The sequence below is a fragment of the Cydia fagiglandana genome, chromosome 8 (genome assembly GCF_963556715.1).
Source record: "Cydia fagiglandana chromosome 8, ilCydFagi1.1, whole genome shotgun sequence".
Lineage (NCBI taxonomy): Eukaryota > Metazoa > Arthropoda > Insecta > Lepidoptera > Tortricidae > Cydia > Cydia fagiglandana.
This window is the reverse complement of record NC_085939.1, coordinates 7,203,102-7,227,789: the sequence shown is the minus strand read 5'-3', so window position 1 is coordinate 7,227,789 and position 24,688 is coordinate 7,203,102. Positions and strand designations below refer to the sequence as shown.

The following is a 24,688-nucleotide window of genomic DNA, read 5'->3' as shown; positions in this document are numbered from 1 at the left end:
TTGACAATGCGAGCCACATGGTCTCGTCTTGGCAACATTTTACTTATTATACTTAAATATGTTACGTAATTCCATCCCCTAAATTAAAGTGAGTAATTTATTTATAACAAAGAGTCCTTATGTCATTTTTCAGACCTCTAGCATCAAAATTCTAATAGTTAATAGAATCAGGCGTTACTTTGCGGAAATCCATATTAATTAAAACCAAAATATTACTTTGCTAATCCGCGTAAAAAGATAACGGGCTAGTCAATCAGTGCTAACCCGTTATACTTACTTGCGTATTTTTTGCATGCAATTAATTTTCCCACCCTCCCACCGCAAAAATAAATACGCAAATAAATATAACTATTATATAAAGGAGCTGTTGACGGTCTGACGTCCGGGAACGGTATTTCCGTTGCCGGACGTCAGACCGTCAACAGCTCCTGAGGATGCCTCGTATAGAGGCGAAACACGTGTCGAGTATTATTCTTTTGGTGGTGGTTTGTTATATTACTTATATTTATTTGCGTATTTATTTTTGCGGTGGGAGGGTGGGAAAATTAATTGCATGCAAAAAATACGCAAGTAAGTATAACGGGTTAGCACTGATTGACTAGCACGTTATCTTTATACGCGGATTAGCAAAGTAATATTTTGGTTTTAATCAAAATTCTAGCTTAATTAAGCTAAGTAGGCAGAGATTTTATTAGAAACCTTAAAGTTTTTTTCAATGACTCTTAATTAGGTACTTACTCGTAACACCAGCCGCCCCTAAACTACCGAATTACCGATACTATAAATAAAATTCAATTATCGATATTCGCGGCAGATTCAGCTGTCTTACTACTTATTTATAAAGAAATTTCGACGAATTGAGAACCTCGATCCTCCGTCGTAATTTTCAAGACTATTAATTAATGTTACTTATTAAATTTATTAATGTTACTTATTATTTTTAGTAATTTTACTTATTTAAATTTAAATGCATGTATAATTATGGACCTAGTCTGAAATAAAGAATATTTATTCATTAATTCAGTCATCAAAATATCTAATAAGCGTAGGTTTTACGCTTACTCGTAATAAGTGTCGTTACATAATGGATTTAACAATACAATTAGGTACTACTCGGACATTACGACACCACCGGTGCACAAAACAAAAAAATAAACACATTACGTAACTAAGTCGAAAATCTTAAGGGGAAAATTAAAATTGAAACGTAGGTACTGTAAAGCTTTGTACGATACACTATAATTATAATTAAATAGGAGACTAAATATCATCAATGGGGTAACTTTTATGGTTTATACCTAAGGGTGGCATTCCACATGTCCGGTTTCTTTATCCAATGTCATTGCGTCTCATTCTCTCATTAAGCAATACACATTGGACAAAGGAATTTATCCAATTCCACCCTAATATATACCACCCTAACTGAAATTTCTAAATCGCCTCATCTCACTCTGAAACTCCACTTCAAATTCTAGTTTTAAACAGCGCCGCCATTTGGCATGCGTTTGAAACAACATAACCACGAGGCTCGATACCCCACATATTCCAAGTCGCATTTTTTGTGTTGACGATAGATGGCAATACCACATGGCTTAGGTGAGGAACTCAATATTTACCGGCTAAAGAAACATTTTAATTTCTAGTCAAGTACTGGTTAGATGTTAGATTTTGTTGTTGGTGCTTCATCATAGATGGCACATCTACGCATATCTATGAAACTGGGGGAATAATAACAAGTATAAGTATACAAGTATAGGTATATGTAATGTAATTAGTTTTAACCAAAACCACAGAATAAATAATAATACTAGGTACAGAAGACTCACTCTCTAACAAAACGCGTCTGTTACTCGGGTCTGTTACGATCAGCACAGATATGGCTGCTAGGTGGCGACAGCGCCACGCGCGGCTTATGACTTTCCCCAAAATTGGGGTGGAACGGATGTAGTTTTAGCTACACCTACCGCGAAAAACGAATTGGTATCGAAATTTCGTTGTCTGCCTCTATCGGTTTTTCTTATTGGCGTGATATTTAAGTAGAGGCAGATAACGAAATTTCGATTTATGCTATTCGCGTTAGCACAGAATAAGTAATAGTATTAACATAGCGGTAGGCCAGCAGGACCGGTTATCTTTAAAATAAACTCTTCCTTCGTAATAATATGATATTTTCAAGGAATTTATGTGTGTAGGTTGTTTGTTAATATTTTCCTTGATCTATTTATCATTTAAAATGTTATATCACGATTATTGGTTTCGAATTTGCCTAGGCCATCATATCTAGCAACGCTACGTGGCTAACCCGCAACTTTATGAACGTTTTGTATACCTACTTGAGTCGGCCTACATCATTCACAATCTCCGGTTTGGGCTGTTTTAGTTAATATAAATATGTAAGAATCTTGAAAATTTAAATTAGTAAACGATATATAACTCGGGTATGTCCTTAAACTACGTCCAAGACCACCGGTGGACGGGCAGCAGCGTCCCTCAAATTCGGTGTACTCGACTGCGATCGCCAACCCGCCTGCCAAGCGTGGCGATTATGGCATTCACCCCCATAACAAGGGGAAGGCCTATGTTCAGCAGTGGACGTCTTATGGCTGAGATAATGATGATGATGATTATGAACGATATATACAATTGCACGGTGCACGCATGTAACTATTTTGTATTGTGGGCATTGTAGCTTGTTAAAAATGCAGAAATGCCACAACTAGGTCTGGACATACCTCGCTTTTAAATAACTCATAATATATGTAACTTCCTTCAATATATTGTGATGTGTGATCAGTATTCAGAAGAGGAATTTAATAAGAGGGTCTTTAAATAAATCTTTTTATTAATAAACTTTATTTTACAAGTAACGTTTAGGTAAGTATGTACTTATCATTAAACTATTGGTTTTGTAATATCATTCTATAAACATCAATATATTTACTAATTCGTCATCTAAGTAAGACAGGGTCATACTATAAATAATTATAGTTATTTACAACAAGCATACATATACCTATCTATATTCCACATTTAAAATATGCAGAATATGATGATGAATGGATGAATCTTCATCAGAAAAGATTGGCAGGTAGAGCTTTAAATACATACCTATGTAATTGTTTCATAGAAATATTAACATTCTATATATTTATCTCTGTTACTAATAAATTATGACTTAACAGTAAGTAGGTAGAATTCTTAGTCGATAGGTACTTTAGTTTTATTTTGGCAATAATACATTACATAAACTATATAAACAGGAAGGTAACTCAAAACATATTCAATATCAGTAATCTTTTTCTAAATGAATTGAGGTATTCAAAATTACCTTGATGATGCTATTATTTCCTTTAATTATTTCCCTCTCGTTTAATGGTTAACTACTTACTCAATGAACAAATATATTCTGATATATTTTATTGGAAGTACCTACAATACAGCTAAAGGTCAAATACCCAACAAATTCCGCACAAATACCTACGAATTTTTGACATAGATCCAGATAGTTATATACGTATAAGTAGTATACATAGTAGAATAAAGTTTCAAGTAATATGTTTAAATTATACTGTACCTTTATTTTATTTATACAAGCCGAATGTCCATTACACGCATACTTCCCGATCCGAACTTTAAGATACGTCAATTAATAGATTTAGAAACGATATGGATTAGAGATTTAAGTGTCAAAAGTGACGTTTTTGTTTGAATTAACGTCACATTTGACACTGACATATCTATTGGTATTTCTACAACCTTGTCACTATTTCTAATTTGGCACATTTATACAAAAATGCTAGTTTTACAATCTACTAATAAAAGAATCTGGAAAACATACTTTAAATAAAGGTTACTTTAATTCCAATTGTGCATTTGATCTCAGACGAGTTGTTTTCTATCCTTATTCCCATTAGATCCGAATTCCTGGACTTGCAATTCTATCGGTTTTAGTTTTTTTTCCCATAATAAATATGAGTTCAATCAAAGATGTAGAAGGTCCAGTAAACGGCATTAAATATTAGGAAAGAGACGGGAAATATGACGCGCGAGTACGTGTCAATGACGTTGACGTCTCGGATCTTGGGCATGGACGCTTTAATGACGGACGCACCGCGCCGCAAGGCGTGGATCATCTTCGGCTTACCGGTCGAACCATCTAAAACATAACACAGATATATATTGATAAGATTCACAAGTTAATTAGTACCTAAATACAACTCTACTACTACACTTACTACTACTTATGTTACTACTTTGTGTATTCTTCATCATCTTCAGAAAGTGTATATGTAACTACTTTTAACTTATTACGCTTTTACTGAACTGTAACGCGGTGGGCAAAGTTATGTTAAACGGCAAACTTTTATACCTTTACGGTATTATGTCGTGTAATGTTCATATTACTTAGGGCCGTAACTCTTCTGTCGAATGGAATGGTAGCGAAATGAAGTGCAGCGTGAAGTTTAACAGTCAATGTTAAATTAAACTTATCACATCGATTACACTAATTATTAATACAGTCATTATATGTTTTCAGACAAACAAATTAATATAGTTTTCAAACCTGTGTGACGTGATACGTCTAGGTGTACTGTTTAAAATGCACCACTCCCCCCCCCTCCACCTGACGCTCGACCCCCCCCCACCTTGAAATGTGTCCCCGTTGGTAGTTTTTTGGCATTCTCACGAAAACTATAATAGATATCAAAAAAGTGTCAAGGACAGAATTAATCCTCATTAAATTTAGAACAAAAATGGTCTTATGTGTTTTATTATAAGTTGGACGGTATTCAAGCTATAAGTACTTGTATAACCTTAAAATAACAAAATAACCATACTAGTATGACGAAATGCAGAATATCTTCAAAACGGCTAGACCGATTTTAATAAAATATACCTAAAAAATCACCGCAGTGAAGCCAGCTATCAAACAAAAGAAACTACATCAAAATCGGTTCATCCGTTTCGGCGTTACGAAGTCACAGGTAAACACAGAAATACAAAATTTTTTCAACTGCACCCAATAATTTTGTAAACCCATTAATTTTGATCAATTATTTTAATGGGATCATGTCCCTTGAAGTTTTAGCTTTACGAAAAGTTAAAAAACATGGAAAACGGCCCAGTATTTTTCAAATTATCGGCATTTTCCCGATTTGTGAGTTGTTTCGTGTTATCACGCGCACGAGTTGCCCTTGACCCCTATAAAACGGGGGGTAGGGGAGGGGTTGTTATCAGTCACTTATCAGAAATTGACCGGTACACATTTCTGCATATTTTCCCGTAAAGAAGACCTGTGAAAAATGGAAACCACTGAAGCTGAAGTCCGCCAAGTCGTCCAGCTCAGCTCCTGCAAGAGGGGCGTAGCCAACGTTCAGTAGCTGCCACGCTGAATTTAAGTCAATCTACAGTTTGCAGAGTTTACCAGAGGTTCCAACGGACTGGATCCTTTACTTCAAGACCAAGAAGCGGCCGCAAAAAGTGTACATCAGAGAGGGACGACCGCTTCATTGTCACAACATCTCTCCGAGATCGACACCTGACAAGCGTTGCCATCCAGCAGCGTCTGCGTGAGATACGAGGAGTGGCTGCCAGTGAGTGGACAATAAGAAGACTTAAGAAAGCGAACTTGACACCCAGGAGGCCTGCAACGGGGCCCAGATTGCTGGCGCGACACCGTACAGCCCGAAGAGAGTTTGCAGAAAATCATATGGACTGGACCATTGAGCAATGGACCCCAGTTCTCTTCTCGGACGTGTGCAGAATATGCTTGAATGGATGTGACCGAAGAGGAAGAGTCTACAGAAGGCCAGAAGAACGGTTCGCCCAATGTTGCTTCTCCGAAAGGGTCGCCTATGGCGGTGGATCCGTGATGTTCTGGGACGACGTTTCCTACGACGCGCGAACAGAGCTGGTTTTCGTGCCTGGCGGGGGCCGTGGCGCGACCCTCCTGGGTGTCAAGTTCGCTTTCTTAAGTCTTCTTCTTATTGTCCACTCACTGGCAGCCACTCCTCGTATCTCACGCAGACGCTGCTGGATGGCAACGCTTGTCAGGTGTCGATCTCGGAGAGATGTTGTGACAATGAAGCGGTCGTCCCTCTCTGATGTACACTTTTTGCGGCCGCTTCTTGGTCTTGAAGTAAAGGATCCAGTCCGTTGGAACCTCTGGTAAACTCTGCAAACTGTAGATTGACTTAAATTCAGCGTGGCAGCTACTGAACTTTGGCTACGCCCCTCTTGCAGGAGCTGAGCTGGACGACTTGGCGGACTTCAGCTTCAGTGGTTTCCATTTTTCACAGGTCTTCTTTACGGGAAAATATGCGGATATGTGTACCGGTCAACTTCTGATAAGTGACTGATAACAACCCCTCCCCTACCCCCCGTTTTATAGGGGTCAAGGGCAACTCGTGCGCGTGATAACACGAAACCACTCACAAATCGGGAAAATGCCGATAATTTGAAAAATACTGGGCCGTTTTCCATGTTTTTTAACTTTTCGTAAAGCTAAAACTTCAAGGGACATGATCCCATTAAAATAATTGATCAAAATTAATCGGTTTACAAAATTATTGGGTGCAGTTGAAAAAAATTTGTATTTCTGTGTTTACCTGTGACTTCGTAACGCCGAAACGGATGAACCGATTTTGATGTAGTTTCTTTTGTTTGATAGCTGGCTTCACTGCGGTGATTTTTTAGGTATATTTTATTAAAATCGGTCTAGCCGTTTTGAAGATATTCTGCATTTCGTCATACTAGTATGGTTATTTTGTTATTTTAAGGTTATACAAGTACTTATAGCTTGAATACCGTCCAACTTATAATAAAACACATAAGACCATTTTTGTTCTAAATTTAATGAGGATTAATTCTGTCCTTGACACTTTTTTGATATCTATTATAGTTTTCGTGAGAATGCCAAAAAACTACCAACGGGGACACATTTCAAGGTGGGGGGGGGGGGGGTCGAGCGTCAGGTGGAGGGGGGGGAGAGTGGTGAATTTTAAACAGTACACCTAGATGTATCACGTCACACAGGTTTGAAAACTATATTAATTTGTTTCATTTTCCCATACATTGATTACATAGAATGACTCAATTATATCGTTACCAACATCACCAAACTATTGGGACACGATCATTTGGACATTTTAAAATCCGCCTTTATAGTATTTAACTAGAAGTGAAGTGGCCAAATGACTTATGAGGGCAGCAGTATCAAATCAAATCAAAATCAAAATTATTCATTCTATCAAGAGTAAATTTTGTGTCTCCTTTTGGATTTCACGGGCCTATAAATCCCGGTCTTTTGATAGGCTTGCGTGGGGATATAGATCCAACACGTAGAGGCCCCTTGGAGAGCTTTAATGTCATGTAGAACACCTGCTGGAACCCGTTTACAGGCGCAACAATAGACACCCATGAACCGGTCTCAGCAGGCATTGGGACTATTGTAGAAAAAGTGAAAAGTATACCGGTCTATGGATTGATGTTTGGGTGGACAATGAGACTGGGCTATTGTAAAAGAGATCCGGACACCTGCCATAACAATGTTAACACCGTCATCGAGGCAGGCGGTGACTTGCCGCTGACTAGATGGGCCCCTGAAACTGCCGTCGCGAAGACGACCAGGGGCAACATCGGTGTGAGCGACTCAGGGGTGTCGAGAGGTGTTCGCCGCTTTCTACCCAGTGGCTGTTACCAGCCACTGTGCCAACTCGCGTCTTATGCACAAGAGTAAATTATTATTATAGTATTTAGTACCTCTTTTTGAGTAAATTATTACCTGTGTCAACAGGTATAGGTACTGCTCTCACTCTCTAATTTTATTATAATAAAATCTAATGAAATACAAACTATAACAAAACGTATTCTCTTGAAATAGGTAATATATAAAACATGATTTCGGTATCTATAATCTATGTATGATGTATGTTCTTTCCTTTTCGTATTTATGTGCCTTGGATGTACGCACGAACCTATAGTATACTTATTTACAAACTTTTTGAATTCCTAGAGTGCGGTCTGGTGCGGTATCGCAGATGCGTGTGGTCCCGCTGGAGGCGCAGCGAGGGCGGCGCGCCCGCCGCGGCCGGCAGCGGCTTGGACCGCAGCCCGAACAGCGGGGACACGCGCCCCGCGGAGCTCGTGCACTCCCGGAGCGCTATGATCTCTTCCGGAGTGCGGGAGCCTGGATTTAACGTGTTTGAATTATTTTAACTGTTATTTTATATTCAATTTAGTGCTTGATAAGAGTGAATTACAAAAAAAATTAGGTACATATGTAATTAAGAAGCTGTGATTAGTCTTAACTTAATTGATTCATTTGTGTTTCGAAAATTAACTAGGTATGTAAATTGTATTGTAGGTATGGTATTTATATTACTTAAGTCTATAGCATATATACGCTAACACTTTCATGCATCTAACTTAAATAGAAATGGCTTAACTGTGGTAACTGGTAACACAATGGAATCAATTAACTTAGGACTAATTACAGGTGCTTAACTATGTAAAAATTTTTTGCAAATCACTCGTAAACTAAAGATTCTAACTCTAGATGTCTAGATAAATAAAATATATAAAATTGAAAAACCAGAACGGGATAAAAAACGAGCGAAGAGAGATGGCGCCTTACAAATTTCTAAAAAAGTTTTTGACACGTATCTCGAATACAACGCACGTATGATAAGAAAAAACTGTTTAAATCTATTATCTACATATAGGAATAAAACTAGAACATAAAAACTATCGCTTTCTATGCGTATTTAATTTACAATAAGTAAAAGAAATTTTCATAACAATCTTGATTTTACGATATTCGCCCATTTTCGGCAACTCTCGGTTGTTTTCGTTTGGTGGTGCTACAGCCTAGACCAAATTATCCGTAAGTTAAAGTAACCTAAATTATGTTTGTCATGTTGGTATACAGGTATTTCTGAGTTTTTTTACACGAAGTAAAATAAAAAGTGCTGCCAACCTCAACCTTAGTCCATAGCCCATACGAGTGCCTTATGCCATTTATAATCAAATTAATATTATCGTATGATTATCGTGTTAATAATTTGTATTTTATTGTTTTAAATTTCTTTTTGAGTTATATTATTCAGATTGACTTTCACGGCTTCCGAGATGGGCCAGAGAACCCATCAGTTTAAGGGATGGTGCCCGTAATAATGTGTGTATGATAATTATACTTTAATGACTTTACAGATATAACCAATTCGGGAACTGTTTTCTCGCGTAATACGATGCGACTCGACCAGGTAGGATTTTTTCTTCTTGCTGAACAGTCACCATCAGACATATCGGAACGGGTGAGGTGTTCACAAATATCTGAACAATGTAAATTATAATGTAGTTAAAGTGCATGCTCAGATATTTTGGAGCTCAAGGGTTGCTCAAGATCTGATCAACCTTGGCCATGGCGACTGGCGAGAGATATCGCAAGACCGGGAAACATGGTGTGATTTGGTGTCGGAAGCCAGGACTCATTTTCGGTCGTTGCGTCACCGTAGCCGTCGTAACGTAAGTAATGTCAATATCCAGACAGGGAAATGGGGACTATTTACATTTGTATGAAAATGCGATTTATGGGCGGTGGTCGTACATATTCGTCTTAAGGCGGAAATTATTCTAATGAACGTGTTTGCAATTGGGCTTATAAAAATAAATAATAATTTTGGGTTAGCATTTGAATCACGCATTATAGGGAGAGGCGGGGGGAAGGGTGGCATTTTATAGGGGTTGGTCACCCCTTTCAAATGACACCCAATTCGTGTCTAGGAGACGCGTAGTTTTTTTATGCGTGTTTGAAGTTGCGTTCACAACACACCTGACTCGCTGTCAAAAACGAAATACAGTGGTCAAAAACATGTATACAGACATAGTGCTCAAAAATATGTATACAAAATTCAAAATTGGTTACCCTTTCGTATGCTTTGGTTGTATTATTGAACATAACCTCAATAAATAAATAAAAATATTTTCGTGGTAACTATTGATTTCCTAACTTTGGGGATGGGTTCGGGGGGGGGGTCCTACTCCCTCCCCCCTCCCTATAATGCGTAATTCAAATGCAACCCCATAATTTTATGTTGAAACAAGTTTTAAATAAATACCTACGTAGATGAAAAAATACAATCTTGCATTTTATCAAATCACATAAGTTTTTGAGAAATTTGCGAAGTAAGTTATCCAAATATCGGTTACAAATAAGAAGTCCCTATCACAGTTATAAACCCTGGCAGGGTTCAATTCAATACATAATAATATCGGTATTTAACTAAACATAAGACAAACTCTTTATTTCATTTACGCGAGCGGAGCTGCGGGCCCGTCTAGTAAAATATAAATGTTAACATTCACGTGACCTCTGTAACTTGGTCAGATATGTTTAGTGTCTATTATGGCTCCTCTACACGTTGGCCCAACCTATTGGTCCAATATGTTGGGACAACGTGTAGAGGGGGTATTGGTGTCGGTTCGCTTTTGGCGCGCGGGATGGCGATGAGTTGGCCGCGGAGTCGGTTTTTCGGCCGCACATCAAAGGGATTGGCCAAGCGATTGACGTACGCATCTACACGTGGCCCAATCGGCAGTGCGTGCTCGGACGCGGTCGAGGATGGACGTTCATGCTTTTTGTGTTTTTTTAAATTAAAAATGACGAATACGTGGCCACGTGTAGTAGCGTTTCGACCAAGGCACGGCCAACTCATGGGCCAAGCGTTAGCGGAGCGTTTGGCCAACGTGTAGAGGAGCCATTAGAGAAATAGTAAATCACAAAAATAATGTTTACTAAGAACTGTAATGACACCAAATATCTTACCACCGGAACATTTCAAGTCTTTCTCGACACTAGTGCTTGTTGACATCTCCCCTTTCTTTAACTTGGCCCTTTTCCTCGCTCTGGCGCCCCAGTAGGTGTAGTTCACGGCCGCATACTCGAGCAGCGCGGCGAACACGAACACGAAGCACATGACCAGGTATATGTCGATGGCCTTCACGTAGGAGATGCGCGGGAGGCTGGAGCGTACTCCCGTGCTTATCGTGGTCATCGTCAGTACCGTTGTTATACCTGGAGGTAGAAAACTTGATTAAGTTGAAGCTTAAAATAGGTACCGTAAAATCAGGTAACTATAGTCCTATAGGTAGGTAATACAATTATGGTCCAGTCATTAACCTTTTGGACTCCAATGACCGATATATCCAACGCCAAAGACGGATTAATCGGTCACAGACCACATAGCAACATAGACCTACGTGCTAATGCATAAAGTTCAATTTCAGTTTTGACACCTCGGTGACGTGGCGTCCGAGCGACAGGTTTTGTGTTTGACACGGCGTCGAAAAGGTTAACGCTGATTATCAACGAGCTTTTTGATTTGTACTCGTTACATTTATTGTGTTGCTTAGATATATTAGATAATAGACCGACCGCTTAAATAAGTCCTCGCCTGCGCGGTACGGCGCCCGCACCTTCCCCGCCGCCCTTAGTCGTCCTACCCCGTCGCCCCCGTACCGCGCAGGCGAGGACTCATTTAAGCGGTCGGTCTATAGATACTCATTAAAATTTGAATAATATTTATACATATTTTACTGGAACTTCTTGGTCCATAGTTGTAAGTTGTGGACTAAAGTTACCTGATTTTATGGTACGCGATTCCTTACAATTGTTTAAATACTTAAAAACCTTTACTAATAAGGTTTTACATTTATGTTGACTTCAATGTCTCTACAGACTAGCTGCTACACGGTTAGCATGATCTTCTTTGTAACAACTGTCATAATTTTTATTTTTAACAAGCAGAAATGTTATGAACTCTGGTTAGCGCTGAAGTATTATCCAGAGGCCGTGAGTTCAAGTCTCACTCAATACAGTAATTTTTCCACTTTTAAATTTATTCTAAGCTTAACTGTCATAATGCCGATTGGAAAAGAGACAGCAACAACTGTATCGTGTTATAGCGTAAGTTTTAGTTCAGAAACTGCAACAAATCGCTCACCTAACGCAACTCTCGCCGACGTGGCCTCGTGATTAATCCAGAACGACACCCACGAGAGCATCACAATGAGAATGCACGGCAAGTAAGTTTGGAACACGAAGTACCCGATGTTTCTGCGCAGTTTGAAACTCAGCGATAGCCGCTGGTAAACGCCCGTTGCTAACTTCTCCTGTAAAATTGAATTTCAGGGAACAATCGCTGGTGAGCGAAGTAATCTTCATTTAGTACACACTTCCATATAGATATGTTTTGTCTAGAAGAATTGTAGATATTCCATTATTTTGCTGTCGTTTTGCCTCTATGATATATCGGCTACGACCTAGCGCTCAACATTCTCCGCGACGTATCGTAGCGGAGAATGTCGGCCCGATTCGAACTTTAAGATACGTCAATTAATAGACCGAGAAACGATACACATTAGATATGTCAGTGTCAAATGTGGCGTTTCTATAAACAAAAGCGTCACTTTTGACACTGACACATCTAATTAATATCGTCTCTAGATCTATTAATTGACGTATCTTAAAGTTCGAATCGGGCAGTGTGTTAAACATATTCAGTACCGGCGAGTGCTACGCGCTACAAGCGTAGGTAGCGCGTAAAACGACTACGGACTAAGCGCCCGCCTGGCGGGTTGCTGGCACTGGCCGTCAATGCGTTAATATAAATAAATTGCTGACAGGACCACTGATCGTTTTTTAAGATTTCAAATCGAATAACATAATTTTCAATTAATAGTACATTACTACAGAGGCCGGGACGAAAGGGGTTGCCGGCCGAAGACATATAGACGGATAGGTCTGAGCGCGAGCAACCCCAATTCCCGCCGAGGTATGTATAGTGCTTTTCTCAAACATGCAATGAAATAAATAAATAAAAAAATCCACAAAACCCGTTTTATTTATAGAAAAAACTAAAAGTAAACTACACCCTAAATATAACTAACACGTACCTATATCTTTATCACGCGTATGTTTTACACGAGTCGCGTATTTTTACTACCCGTATATTTTCATGTATCTTTGATTTTTTCGCCTTGTATCCGTCTGATTGTCGTTTTCGTCACATAAGTTTACATAGTCTTTCATGTTGATATCATGTTTCACATACATCGTTGCTTTATGCATGGAGTAAATACGATTTTGATTTTGCAGTTACTTTAATTTCTTTAAAAATGCCACAAAACTGTTTCTAATAAACTGTCAGCCATTTTTTTCAGTTTCTCAAATAATAAAATTGCCATAAGCAACCATATACATCATACTTCGTCTTTGACTTGGCGGCAGAGGCAGCAAGTTATTTAAAATCAATTCTGCTTACGCTGCCAATTCAAACTCCTACGATTACAATTAATATTAATTTCATTATTTCGTCGGAACTTATATTAAAGTAAAAAAATCAGCAACGCACCATAAATCCAATAAAACAGAAACACAGAGTGAAAATTTTTCAACTTTGCCTCCATAACAATTTTAAAAAATAACTACGCGTGTTTGAGTAGACCTTTTTACCGCTAACGTTTAGATGAAATATTTTAAATGTTTTTATTCGTGTACTTAAATTTCTAATTATAGAATTTGGTTAATAATGTATTATTTATTATGTTCATGTTGATTTTATACAAATAAAACTGCAAATTATAGCAAACATTGTTTTTAGTTTTTTTTTATAGGCGTAGTTGCAGAGTGTCATTACGAACCATAAAGCAAATACTGCCTCTAGTTTTTTTTAATGGATGAATGCCACGATGTTGTGTCACAAATAAACTTGGTCAAGCAGATCTTGTCAGTAGAAAAAGGCGGCAAATTTGAAAAATGTAGGCGCTAAGGGATATCGTCTCATAGAAAATTTTAATTTCGCGCCTTTTTCTACTGACAAGATTTGCTTGACCATCTTTAACTGTGAAATGGAAATTAAAAAAGAGGACTTTGCCGGCCTAGGCCTGCATGATTTGTATGAAATTCCATTAACGACCTCTTGTCCTAGCCGCACCTGAAACGACATAACTTCGCAGCCTATTATATGGAACATAACATCAATACTTCATTGCATGTTTGAGAAAAATATTTTTTGGTATAGATCTGGGCCAATCCAACTGTGTAAGGTTTTTAATAAAACGAGATCGCTTAAATATAGTTGGTCAAGCCAATCATGTCAGTAGAAAAAGGCGGCAAATTTTAAAAATGTAGGCGCGAAGGGTTATCGTCCCATAGAAAATATTAATTTCGCGCCTTTTTCTACTGACAAGATGTGCTTGACCAACTGTAATAACTTTATAACTTACGATTCTATCATTAGTTTCATGTCCCAGTATCGTGAACTGAGGCAGCTCGGCGTCCTCCACGCCGCGTACCGGCGTCTCCTTCCAATACATCACCACGTCCGACACCGTGTACCCATCTGTAGCGTGAACGGTATGTTAGCATGCTGTTATCATGTACGCTGTCACAAGATGACCCAATATGTCAAGTATCTGGGGCGACTCTCGGGCCACCGTTTTAATTTAAAATAATTGGTAGGTAGGTGCAGGCAGCGTCATATTATAGGTAGCATCCAAAGTACCTATTGGAATAGTTCGGTACCTACACCATATATTTTGTATGACGTACCGAACTATTTGAATACTTTGGATGCTACCTACTGTATGACGCTGACTGTACATTTGTATTAAGTATTGAGTAAATACTTAATATTAAAAGATCACCTTACGACATGACAACTCCATCTGCTTACTGCAAACTTTCCTTCATTACCCAAAAATACTAATTTAGCCTAATTTAGAAAATGCTTCAAGTCATTAGTTTCCTATTCAGGAATTTTTTTTTTTAATAATATTCGATAAGTAGGTAACGTGCTGTACGGTGTTTATGTTTAAAAAAACTCATGAAATGGCATAAATAAATTAGGCAAAATTAAAGCTTGATAGTGTTGCTAACTAAAATTCAAAAATGAGGTTGACGCGCGAAATAAAGTGCGATAACATGGCCAGAATACGAGTAGTGTGTATGGCACATTTGCTAACGTAGCACCAAATCAAGCCATGCAAGGCTAATTGGCCAATCGGGAAAATCGTCAAAGTCTGTTTAGTAAAAGTCTAACACGTTTTCGTTAGCTTTAACGTTTTGGCTAGATTTTTTTTTATTTTTTTTAAGCGGCTGGTACTGATTCGTTAGCACTATATTCTTTGAAATTTTGTACTACCTACTATAGTTTGGCCAACAAAACGCGCTATAATACTTATTGCCTTGAATGACAACAAGGTTTGAACACAATCTTGAAAGAAAACAAACAACTGTATGTGTCATACGAAAGCAATGACAATGCACATTATGAACCAATATGGCATTTTTTACATTTGAAAAATAGCAGGAGGCGTATCAAGCGGACCCCAGCTTGCCATGAGCCGTAGCAAAAGCCGGGATAACGCGAGGAAGATGACTACAAGTCCGAGACAACGATCGATAGCGTCCTTGCGAAAGAAAAGCCTCGCACACAGAAACTTGCGTTTTGCGTAAGGGCTATCTAAAAACAATGCGGTAAATGATGTGTATCAGGCACGAAGCGTGAGCGGCCACGTGTTACTAGTGTAAGAGTCACACAGCTTTCAATCTCGACGGTGCAGTTCTGCGAGTCGAGCGGGTAGTAGTGCAGGTCCATCATGCAGGCCAGCGTGGCGGTGAAGCGCATGCCGTAGGTGATGCTGCCGTCCCCGCCCAGCCGCACCAGCTTGTTGCGCTCTGTCACGTCGTGGAGAAAACTGGAACAATATACGTTTTCGGTAATAAACTCGTATGTAGGTATACATATCATATCTTACAAGGTTAAAAATACTAACTTTCCAAATTATGAAATAGGTTACAAGGATCTTCTTTTTTAATACTTACTTATTTGTCCTTAATGTAACTTAATATTTTAGAGAGGCGTAACGCAACATTGTAGTTTTTATATTGTATTTTTACACATTTAAATCAAGGGCTTATGTCCTCGAAATCACACGGAAACAAGACTATATTTGCAAGGGCATATCCTGATTGAGATGACGGGCGAGAGAGAGGTATGGAAAAATACATGCTACGGCGACCCAAAATGAATGAGATAAGGGCAAGCGAATGATGAATAACATATTTAAAATATACTCAAAACGAGAAAGTTTTCTTAAGCTATATTATATTATAAAGTGTCATTCTATGGAACGTGCTATGTAAACAAAAGTCACTAGTAACTTTCAATATGGCTGTTTGTTTACATAGTTAGCAAGTTTCATAGAATGACACTTTACCTTATTATATATAGGTAGATTTTTCTTACCTATTCTTGTCATTAGCAAAAAACGTATCAGGCACCCAAATCTTGTCGGCGAAGTCCCCCGATAACGTGAGCACCTCGTCTTGCAGGCCAAAGCCTAATCTCTCATCTTTCCAGTACTGGTTCAAGTACAGCGTTATTGTGTAGTCCTGAAACATAAACCCTTCAACCAATTCCCTGTTCAATATCAAAGTTGTTTTTAATCAACTGATAATTAAAAACAAAGTTAACCGCCACAGGAGACTCAGGAGAGTCTTTCAATTTAAACTGTGGAGCGTTTTGGTTAATAAGTTCTGAAATACATAAATATTTCAGATTTAAGGCTATAATATAGTGCGACATAAAATAGTAGAAATTAAATAAATTGGCACAAAAAAAAATCCATACTAAATTATGTTTAAGCAATTCAGCATTTTATGTCCTACGTAACTGTCACAAGTTACGTAGGAATTGGTGCCTTCAATCATTTTTCTACTATTTCTTGTCGGACTATAATTTAATTTATTTATATGTACATATATAGGTAGAACTTTTATTATAGATTTTTGGTAAAAGGTAAATATGAATTCACAATAATCTAAGTACACGAAAGGTTCAAGTACCCAACGCAAATTTTATGAACGCGCTGATTCCACGCAACATACGGCCCGATTCCAACTTTAAGATACGTCAGTTAATAGATCTAGAAAAGATATGGATTAGATATGTCAGTGTCAAACAAGTGTCAAAATTGACGTTTCTTCAAACAAATAGGTCACTTTTGACACTTGTTTGACACTGACATATCTAATCCATATCGATTCAATATCTAGTATTTGACGTATCTCATTGTTTGAATACGGCTGTTAAAATACGTTATATCTACCTATTATTTAATTAGTAGAGATTTCTTTCGTTAATTATTATTCATACTAGTGACACTGACAGAGTTTGATATTGGAAGGAGATATATACCTACATAATTTTCCGCTGAAAGTCTAGACCGCATTGACCCACTGCAACTTTAAATTTTTCCATTGAAAACTTAACTCTTCTGTTCATAAAAGCCGACATAAAAATTGTTGAAATAATGGCACGAGGAAGAGGAAGTTAGAGCGGTCTTCCCTTGGGTGTGAAACCATAAATATATTGGAGGCACAGGCACTTCATGTTTGTCATCAGCAGCATACTTCTTGCATGTATTACTATATGCAGTGTTTTTTAAATTAGCATTTAGTATAGTATGAGTGGGCGGTGACCTAAGCCGAGTGGCGGCCATCGATTGGCTGACGCAGCACTCCGCCCCCGGCATCAGCGACCCTCCAACTATGTCAAGTGACCGCAGCCTTGCTCTCTTTTCGCTGCTATTAAAAGCTTAATGAATTATGATGGACGAGCCTTGAGAGTCAAGCCACCGAGGTCCTCTTTGCGAACCAAAATCTGTCATGCGTACCTCTAGCCACATTTTATCGTGTAGGTATTATTTATCTGATATTTTATATTGTTGCTCGAAGCGACAATATCAATCAATCTCCGCTAAATTAGGTTAATGTTTTGTAGATTAGAACTAGGTCAAGAAGGCATGAAAATATGTTAATGCCGAAATGTTGACTGAAGACGAAATTAATCCATAAGGAATTAACCACGAAACTAAAATCTAGCACAAAAAGAAGTCAGATTTTGATAAAACTTGGTGTATAAATATATATATAGTTCCATATTCTGTAAAATACCTATGCGCGAAATTTTAACTTGTCCTAAATAAATCCTGAGTTACGAAAACGTATGTTCGTCATTTACGCATTTTCGTCTTTTTCGTAACTACAGAAAATAGTATGTATATTTTTACTGCCTCAAATTGGAATTTCGTATTTCGTGTAATCCCAAAATCCGCTATTCAAACTTACCTACCAAATTGTATCAAAATTAGCAGCCAACACTTCTACTTTTGAAACCAAGCCTTAAAGGCTTGTGTCATTTTCAAAAGACTCCTCTGTCCTCTATATATAGGGCTCTATCCTCTATTGGGCGTTAGTACGTCAAGTACTATTACGTTTACCTTAAGTATAATTATTAATGAGAAAGTTTAATTGGCATATTTTGCATCCGACAGCCGTTCAGTTTTAATACTTTTAATAGCGAATACTTAACAAATAAATATTAAGCAAGGTTGCATTTTTAAGTAGAATGCGTCTGCAGTCGTACAAACTTGCAAAAGAATTACTAAAGACACGCATAATGATATTACGCACCTGAGCATTAGGTATAGTACCTACGTATAATGCTTATTTTTCACACAGATGCGAGATAGACTCACCATATTCACTTCCGATATCGCGTCGAAGCTCGCGATAGTTAAATCCATTCCGACGTACAACGGATCGCCTGCGAAGCAATAAAATACAGTCAGCAGCGAACTTGCCATCTGCGAAGCAGAGCATTCAAGCAAGTTGCTGACAAATCATACCGTGTTTACCGGAGTAAATTCAATATTGAATCCTCATGGTCCGGAGCCCGCAATAACATCCGTGTAGTCTAAGGCTTCGGCGAGATTGCCTCGCTCCGTATAGCATGCATTTTGAATTCGTTGCTATTTGCTGAACGGTAGTATTTGGCGTGCAACACGGATGGAGGCCGATATGATTACGCGTTTCCGCCGTGAGCGAGGCAGAATCTCATTTACTTAGCTAGGTTAAAACAGGTAATATACTTAAATGTGTATCTTTCTAGACAAACACCAACGCCATTTTTATTTGATCTGTAGGTAACCGTAAAAAGTTACATATCAAATCGAAATTAACGCTGTTAAGTATGTATCCTTTAAAGACATGACTTAAAATTATATTTTACCAGCCGATATAAGGAATCAACCCAAAATTTGCAATCAACTTACCTACTTTGCCAATTTTGTACATAAAATTGCTGCTTTCTCATCAGTTTTTGAAGGATAAAGAGAGCCTTTGGGTCATTATTTTGTATTGGTGTAAATCGCATGTCGCTTGCTTTTTTCGGTAACAAACGAAGAACTTACGAGTTGATGTGGTGAAAAATAATTAAATCAATTCACCTAGCCTACCACAATTGTCACCTAGTCGTTAATTTACTCCAATATTTTACTGAATAAATTGCCTGATTAAGAACCACCTTACAAGAATCTAAGGAGTTATTTCTTAGGCGCAAAAAACAAAGTTTACAGCTTGAGTCACTAGGTAGGTACCTATTGCTTGTTTTTGATTAAATTTAATATTCCCAGTAAGAATACTATAGGTATATTTCCCAAAGACGTTGTGATTTATAGATTACTATGTTCTTTGAAGAATATCGGGCTAAGTTCCTGCTTAGCCTCGTTATTTGTACCGCGTCAGAAATATAAACGTTTAGTATTTCTTATATTTTCTTACCTCCAAAGTTTGGCCTCAGTCGAATGTCGTAGCCGTCAAGGATCCGTGACACGGTGTGTGTCACGTTCTCCAAACGATCTGCCGCGGCCGCAGCACGCTCGTTCCTAAAACAAAAGTCGAATCAACCTATCGTATACGACCCAGTGCTCGACATACTAATGCTCAATAGTTGACACCATGTTGTCACCTCAATTACACGTATGGTCAGCTGCCGAGATAATTCACCATGCTTAGCGCCACTTGCACCATCCCACTAACCCGGGGTTAACCGGTTAAACCGTTAAGTCAGTGTCAAATTGTACTGGTAACCATGGTAACTCCAGGTTTATCTGGGTTAACTCCGGGTTAGTGAATGGTGCAAGGGACCCTTAGAAATTAGACTGCAGGGGGAGGGCCAACTATCTCTGCAGCTGACTGTACACACGGCTGCAAAAGAGCGTACCTACCCGGTATTCATTCACAAAATGGGACTGGGACAGAGGCACAGAATAAATAATAGTACTACGTACAGAAGACTCACTCTCTAACAAAACGCGTCTGTTACGATCAGCACAGATATGGCCGCTAGGTGGCGACAGCGCCACGCGCGGCTTATGGCAAACCCCAAAATTGGGGTCGAACGGATGGACTTTTAGCTACCTGTAGCAAAGCGACGAAATCGCGGAGTGAGCCACGCCTGACAAGGCTGCAAAAGAGCGTACCTACCTGGTATTCATTCACAAAATGGGACTGGGACAGAGGCTAGCTCTCGGGCGTCTACCTTATACTCGTAGCACTCGCAGACTTTTCATGCATAAATTTCTAACATACCCTTTGTGTAACATTTCAGAAAATCTAATATTTAACTATTGTACTATATCAAAATAATATTCTAAAAATATACACGGGTAACAAAGTAACTTTGTTTACTGTTGATGATTGAATAATAAGCTCTCTTATAATACCTAATATTACTTAATGAATTTAATAAGTAAAAGAATTCAACAATAATATTTATAAATGTATCTTCAGATCGATTACGTTTTAATGAGACGATAACGCGCCTGTAACACCCCTTAAGTTGCAAACGTCTGTAAGAAAGAAGACCGATTCAATGTTTCAGGATCCTTTCAGAACCAATCAATTATATTTCACGCATCGCTTTCATCTCCCGATTTAAATTACGTGTGTATTTAATTATACAAATTTATACAGATATCCACGATCACGGATTATTACCTTCATGTACTTACCTACCTTTAGCGCCATGCATCAAAGTATTCCTTTTCTTAGCACCTAAGCTGTGAACGCTTCAAGGGTTCTTGCGATAGCGGTGTACTTGGAGATGTAAGATTACTTTGTAGGATCAAACATATATCTGATCTTTAGGCTCATTGGTTTCGGTTAGAGATAACGAGACATTCTGCCGTATTCGAACTTCAAGATATTCACAAGAGACGACACGTTCTAGATCCATTCTATTAGATACGTTATAGTTTAGATATCAACTAGTTCTCTTTTGAGTACTGCGCACCTGTATGGCTAGGTAGTGCACATATCAACAAAGTGGACGTCAAGCTGAACGAGACCATGCGATGCATCTCTGGTACTATTAAATCTACTCCGGCCCATTGGCTGCCAGTACTAAGTCACGTAGCGCCGCCTCATCTCCGTCGCGCTCAGGCTTTGAAGAGAGAAGTGAAGAAGATTTTGAAAAACCCAACGCTACCAGTACATCAAGAGTTCTGCCACCCTCCTCCACAACAGTTGGTCTCTCGAAACCCACCCTGTGCTATGGCGCCAGGCCTAAGCAACTTCAACATCTCGGATAAGTGGAAGGCTGACTGCTACGGCTGGAAAAGACACACCCTATCTTTCAGACCCGACGATAAAACCAAAAGGGTTTCACCTACCTCGTAAGATCTGGTGCCATCTAAATAGGTTGAGAACAGGTCACGGCCGCTGTAATTATTTCCAACATAAGTGGGGCTGGAAGGAATCTCCCCTCTGCGAGTGCGGCGAAGAAGAACAAACCACTGAGCACATATTACGGCGCTGCCCTCTTCACCCCTATCCTGGCCCAGCTGAGGATCTGGATGCCCCGACACCCGACGTAGTTGCCTGGCTTAACAACCTCAAAGCTGTTCTCTGATTGCCTAATCATGCATGCCATACGATTAAATAAATAAGTTCTCTTTTTTCAGCGCAATTCGGGCAACCAATGTCACTTTTACGTTAGATAGAGTAAGATATCTATTAGATGTGAATTGGATCTCTAAGTCATATCCTGTGGAAATCGTTCAAGAGTATCTCCAGAATCGCGCAAATAACAATTTTGACAGTTAAGATCTTATTGTTTATTGTTTATTTGTTGCATACAATTAACACTTACAGTTCAACCTTACGTGCTAATTGGAATTACATTACTTAATAGCTAGCAACATGCATTATTCGAAAAACATATCGTTATCGTATCTTGGTGATGTCTAAAAGATATCTAATAGATGTCTATTTCAAAATCCGAATCGGGCCCATTATATAAGTATTTTATGCACTCAAGAGCAACTAAGCGCCACTTTTTTTTTTTTTTTGGTTGAGGTGGAGGTAATCCTCATTGGATACTGCCAGCCCGGTTTTGGCAGCATGTCCGACTCAGCTGGGATTGCTCCAGCTGCCTACGGACTAAAACCCTCCACCCTGTCCAGTGTTATGTTTCCGAAAACGCGGCGCTACTTGCACCATCCCAACTAACTTGAGGTTCTGTTAAACCGTTAACCCAGTGTCAAACTGTACTGGTAACCATTGGTAACTCCAGGTTCATACTTCTATAATTTTTATGCAGTGACCGATTTTCATTATTATTGGGTTTTATAGAAGTTATTGTATCTACTCGCATATTTTCACTTCATTTGCAAGTATTTTTTTGCTCACAGTTACGCTTATGTCACACCACAAACACTTTGCAACTTTTGCATTTTTCAATTTGCTACATTGTGCTGGCTCTGAGCCTATTGTTTTAAATCCATTGCTACATATTTATAGTGAAGACTTCTGTTACCATATGTTTTATATACTTACCTAAGGCTACACATTTATTGAATGAATTTTGTTCGTTTACCTAATACTGGTTACACCAGGAGGTCAAAAAAACATCATTAAAAATACCTGGTAGTTTCGCCGTTATTAGGTACCAGGCTATTAATGAAGGTACCTAATAAAAATCCCAATTCATTGAAGCACAGCTTATGGATAGGTTCATGTAAATATAGACCATAAATATTTTTTAGGCTATTTATTACATATTGTTAGAAAATTTAAATTTCCATAACCGACATTTCCATAGTTAAATTGAAGGCAGCTATAGAATTAATCAGAACTCCTAGTGGGCAGCGAGGAAAATTACCATTTAGCATGGCGATTCCCCAATCTGGTATTAAATTAAGCCAGGTGACGGCTGCTAATCTAGTTACCCACTCCATGACAGCTCAGGATCTAATCAATTTAGTAATTTATTAGCTGTTGCGGAAGCTTGTCATTTACTTTTTTCGCGATTCCTATTAATTCAAATTGTTTCCATGACCGGAAGATAATTTGTGTCTCCGAGTTTCCTTATTATCTGAGAATATTAGCCGAATGAAAACACCATGCACAGCTAAATTTTTGATGCCTATTGCACCATGTTAGGTCTAGCTTTTTATTCGTCATCTATTTATCTCGCATATATGGTCCATGTGACCCTGTCCGGGCAAAAATAAGAATACATTAAGGTGATTAATGTATTTTCATTTAGTTATGTTACCACTTATGGAATCTAACTGTACCTAATGTAGAAGTTTCTTTAAATTATTCTTATAATAGGTACCTACATATACGATTTCAAGCTCAAATGGTATTTTTCATTATAACTATCGCACATGGTATGTAATTAATGCAGCTATAAAAAGAATATTTGTGCTTAATGTTATTTTGGTGTTAGTATTTTCATGGATAATTAAAGATTAACCATTTTCATACTTTAAAAATGATTAAACTTTTAAATGACTTTTACCCGTGTAAGTTTGCAAAGTGTAAAGGCTGGAATAGTTGAGGTGCGGCATGCGGTGTCGGCGGCCGCGGAATGTCTTTGCGGCGCCGAATATTCAACTCGGGCATACCTGCTTTGTCTTACACTAACTACATTATTATGAAACAACAAGATCATAAATGTGTGCGTGTAAATGTTCATCAAGTTCCTCATTTCCTTATAGTTTCATTTACTTCTAAACTACACTTGTAACGCCACGCCAGGCCTTAGCCACATAGATTTTTTTCGGCCGAGTTCAAAAACAACTACTGACGCATTAAGGATGAGTCACGCTAGACCCGGCCGAGGCGTCCGAGATGTAATTTTCTATGACGGCGATCACGTTGCTTTCCATAGAAAACCTAGCGCCGAAAGCTCCGGCCCGGTCTAGCGTAAGTCATCCTTTACTCGTAAGTATACAACGCAGGCTGAACTTAACCATTGTATTACTGTTGAAAGAGGATACAAGGAAATACTCACTGTGCTCTCACGAGCGAGAAGACTAGCGGTAGCAACCGCGCCAGGGCAAGTGCTGGCGCGAGACGCTGGTGGCGCGGCCTCATCGCGCGGCTGGCGCGGCGTACATCGCGACACCTCACATGCTGCACTTCCCTTTACAACTACCGCGCGAAACCAGACAATTCAATCCAATGACTCAAACTAATTTAGTTTTCAAAATATTCTGGACTTTACGTATACATCTTGTTATAAACGCGCCTAATCTTATAGTATGTTTAATGTGCCGTTCTAAAACACAATCTGACAATCGACATTTTTTTGTTCCTAAGAAGACGCTATCGTAAATGTAAACGCGTCGTGCATAAGTTTGTTCCGACGGGCAGCGTCGTCTCGCGATTCCAAGGAGCGGCCGCGGCGGTGGCGGCGCGCGTAGTGGCCTCGCGCTTGCGCTGATCCTCCACCAACCAAAGTTGCCGCGTAACCCGCTAACTCTATGTCCA

At 38.7% G+C, this 24,688-nt stretch overlaps 1 protein-coding gene and 1 long non-coding RNA gene across 2 annotated transcripts in view; one reads left to right on the top strand and one right to left on the bottom strand.

The window, feature by feature from the left end:
- LOC134666619 (uncharacterized) overlaps nt 1-24,688 on the top strand; it is a 205,770-nt gene that overhangs the window by 47,673 nt on the left and 133,409 nt on the right. The gene's annotated exons all lie outside the window — the stretch shown is intronic.
- Nucleotides 3,161-24,646, bottom strand: LOC134666570 (gamma-aminobutyric acid receptor subunit beta-like). Its single transcript, XM_063523771.1, has 10 exons — nt 24,210-24,646; nt 19,688-19,791; nt 18,604-18,671; nt 16,311-16,456; nt 15,602-15,759; nt 14,287-14,402; nt 12,003-12,171; nt 10,826-11,074; nt 8,000-8,188; nt 3,161-4,156 (listed from the first exon to the last, which is right to left on the bottom strand). The coding sequence occupies exons 1-10, from the start codon at nt 24,290-24,292 to the stop codon at nt 3,978-3,980; spliced, it is 1,461 nt and encodes a 486-aa protein (XP_063379841.1). The 5' UTR covers nt 24,293-24,646; the 3' UTR covers nt 3,161-3,977.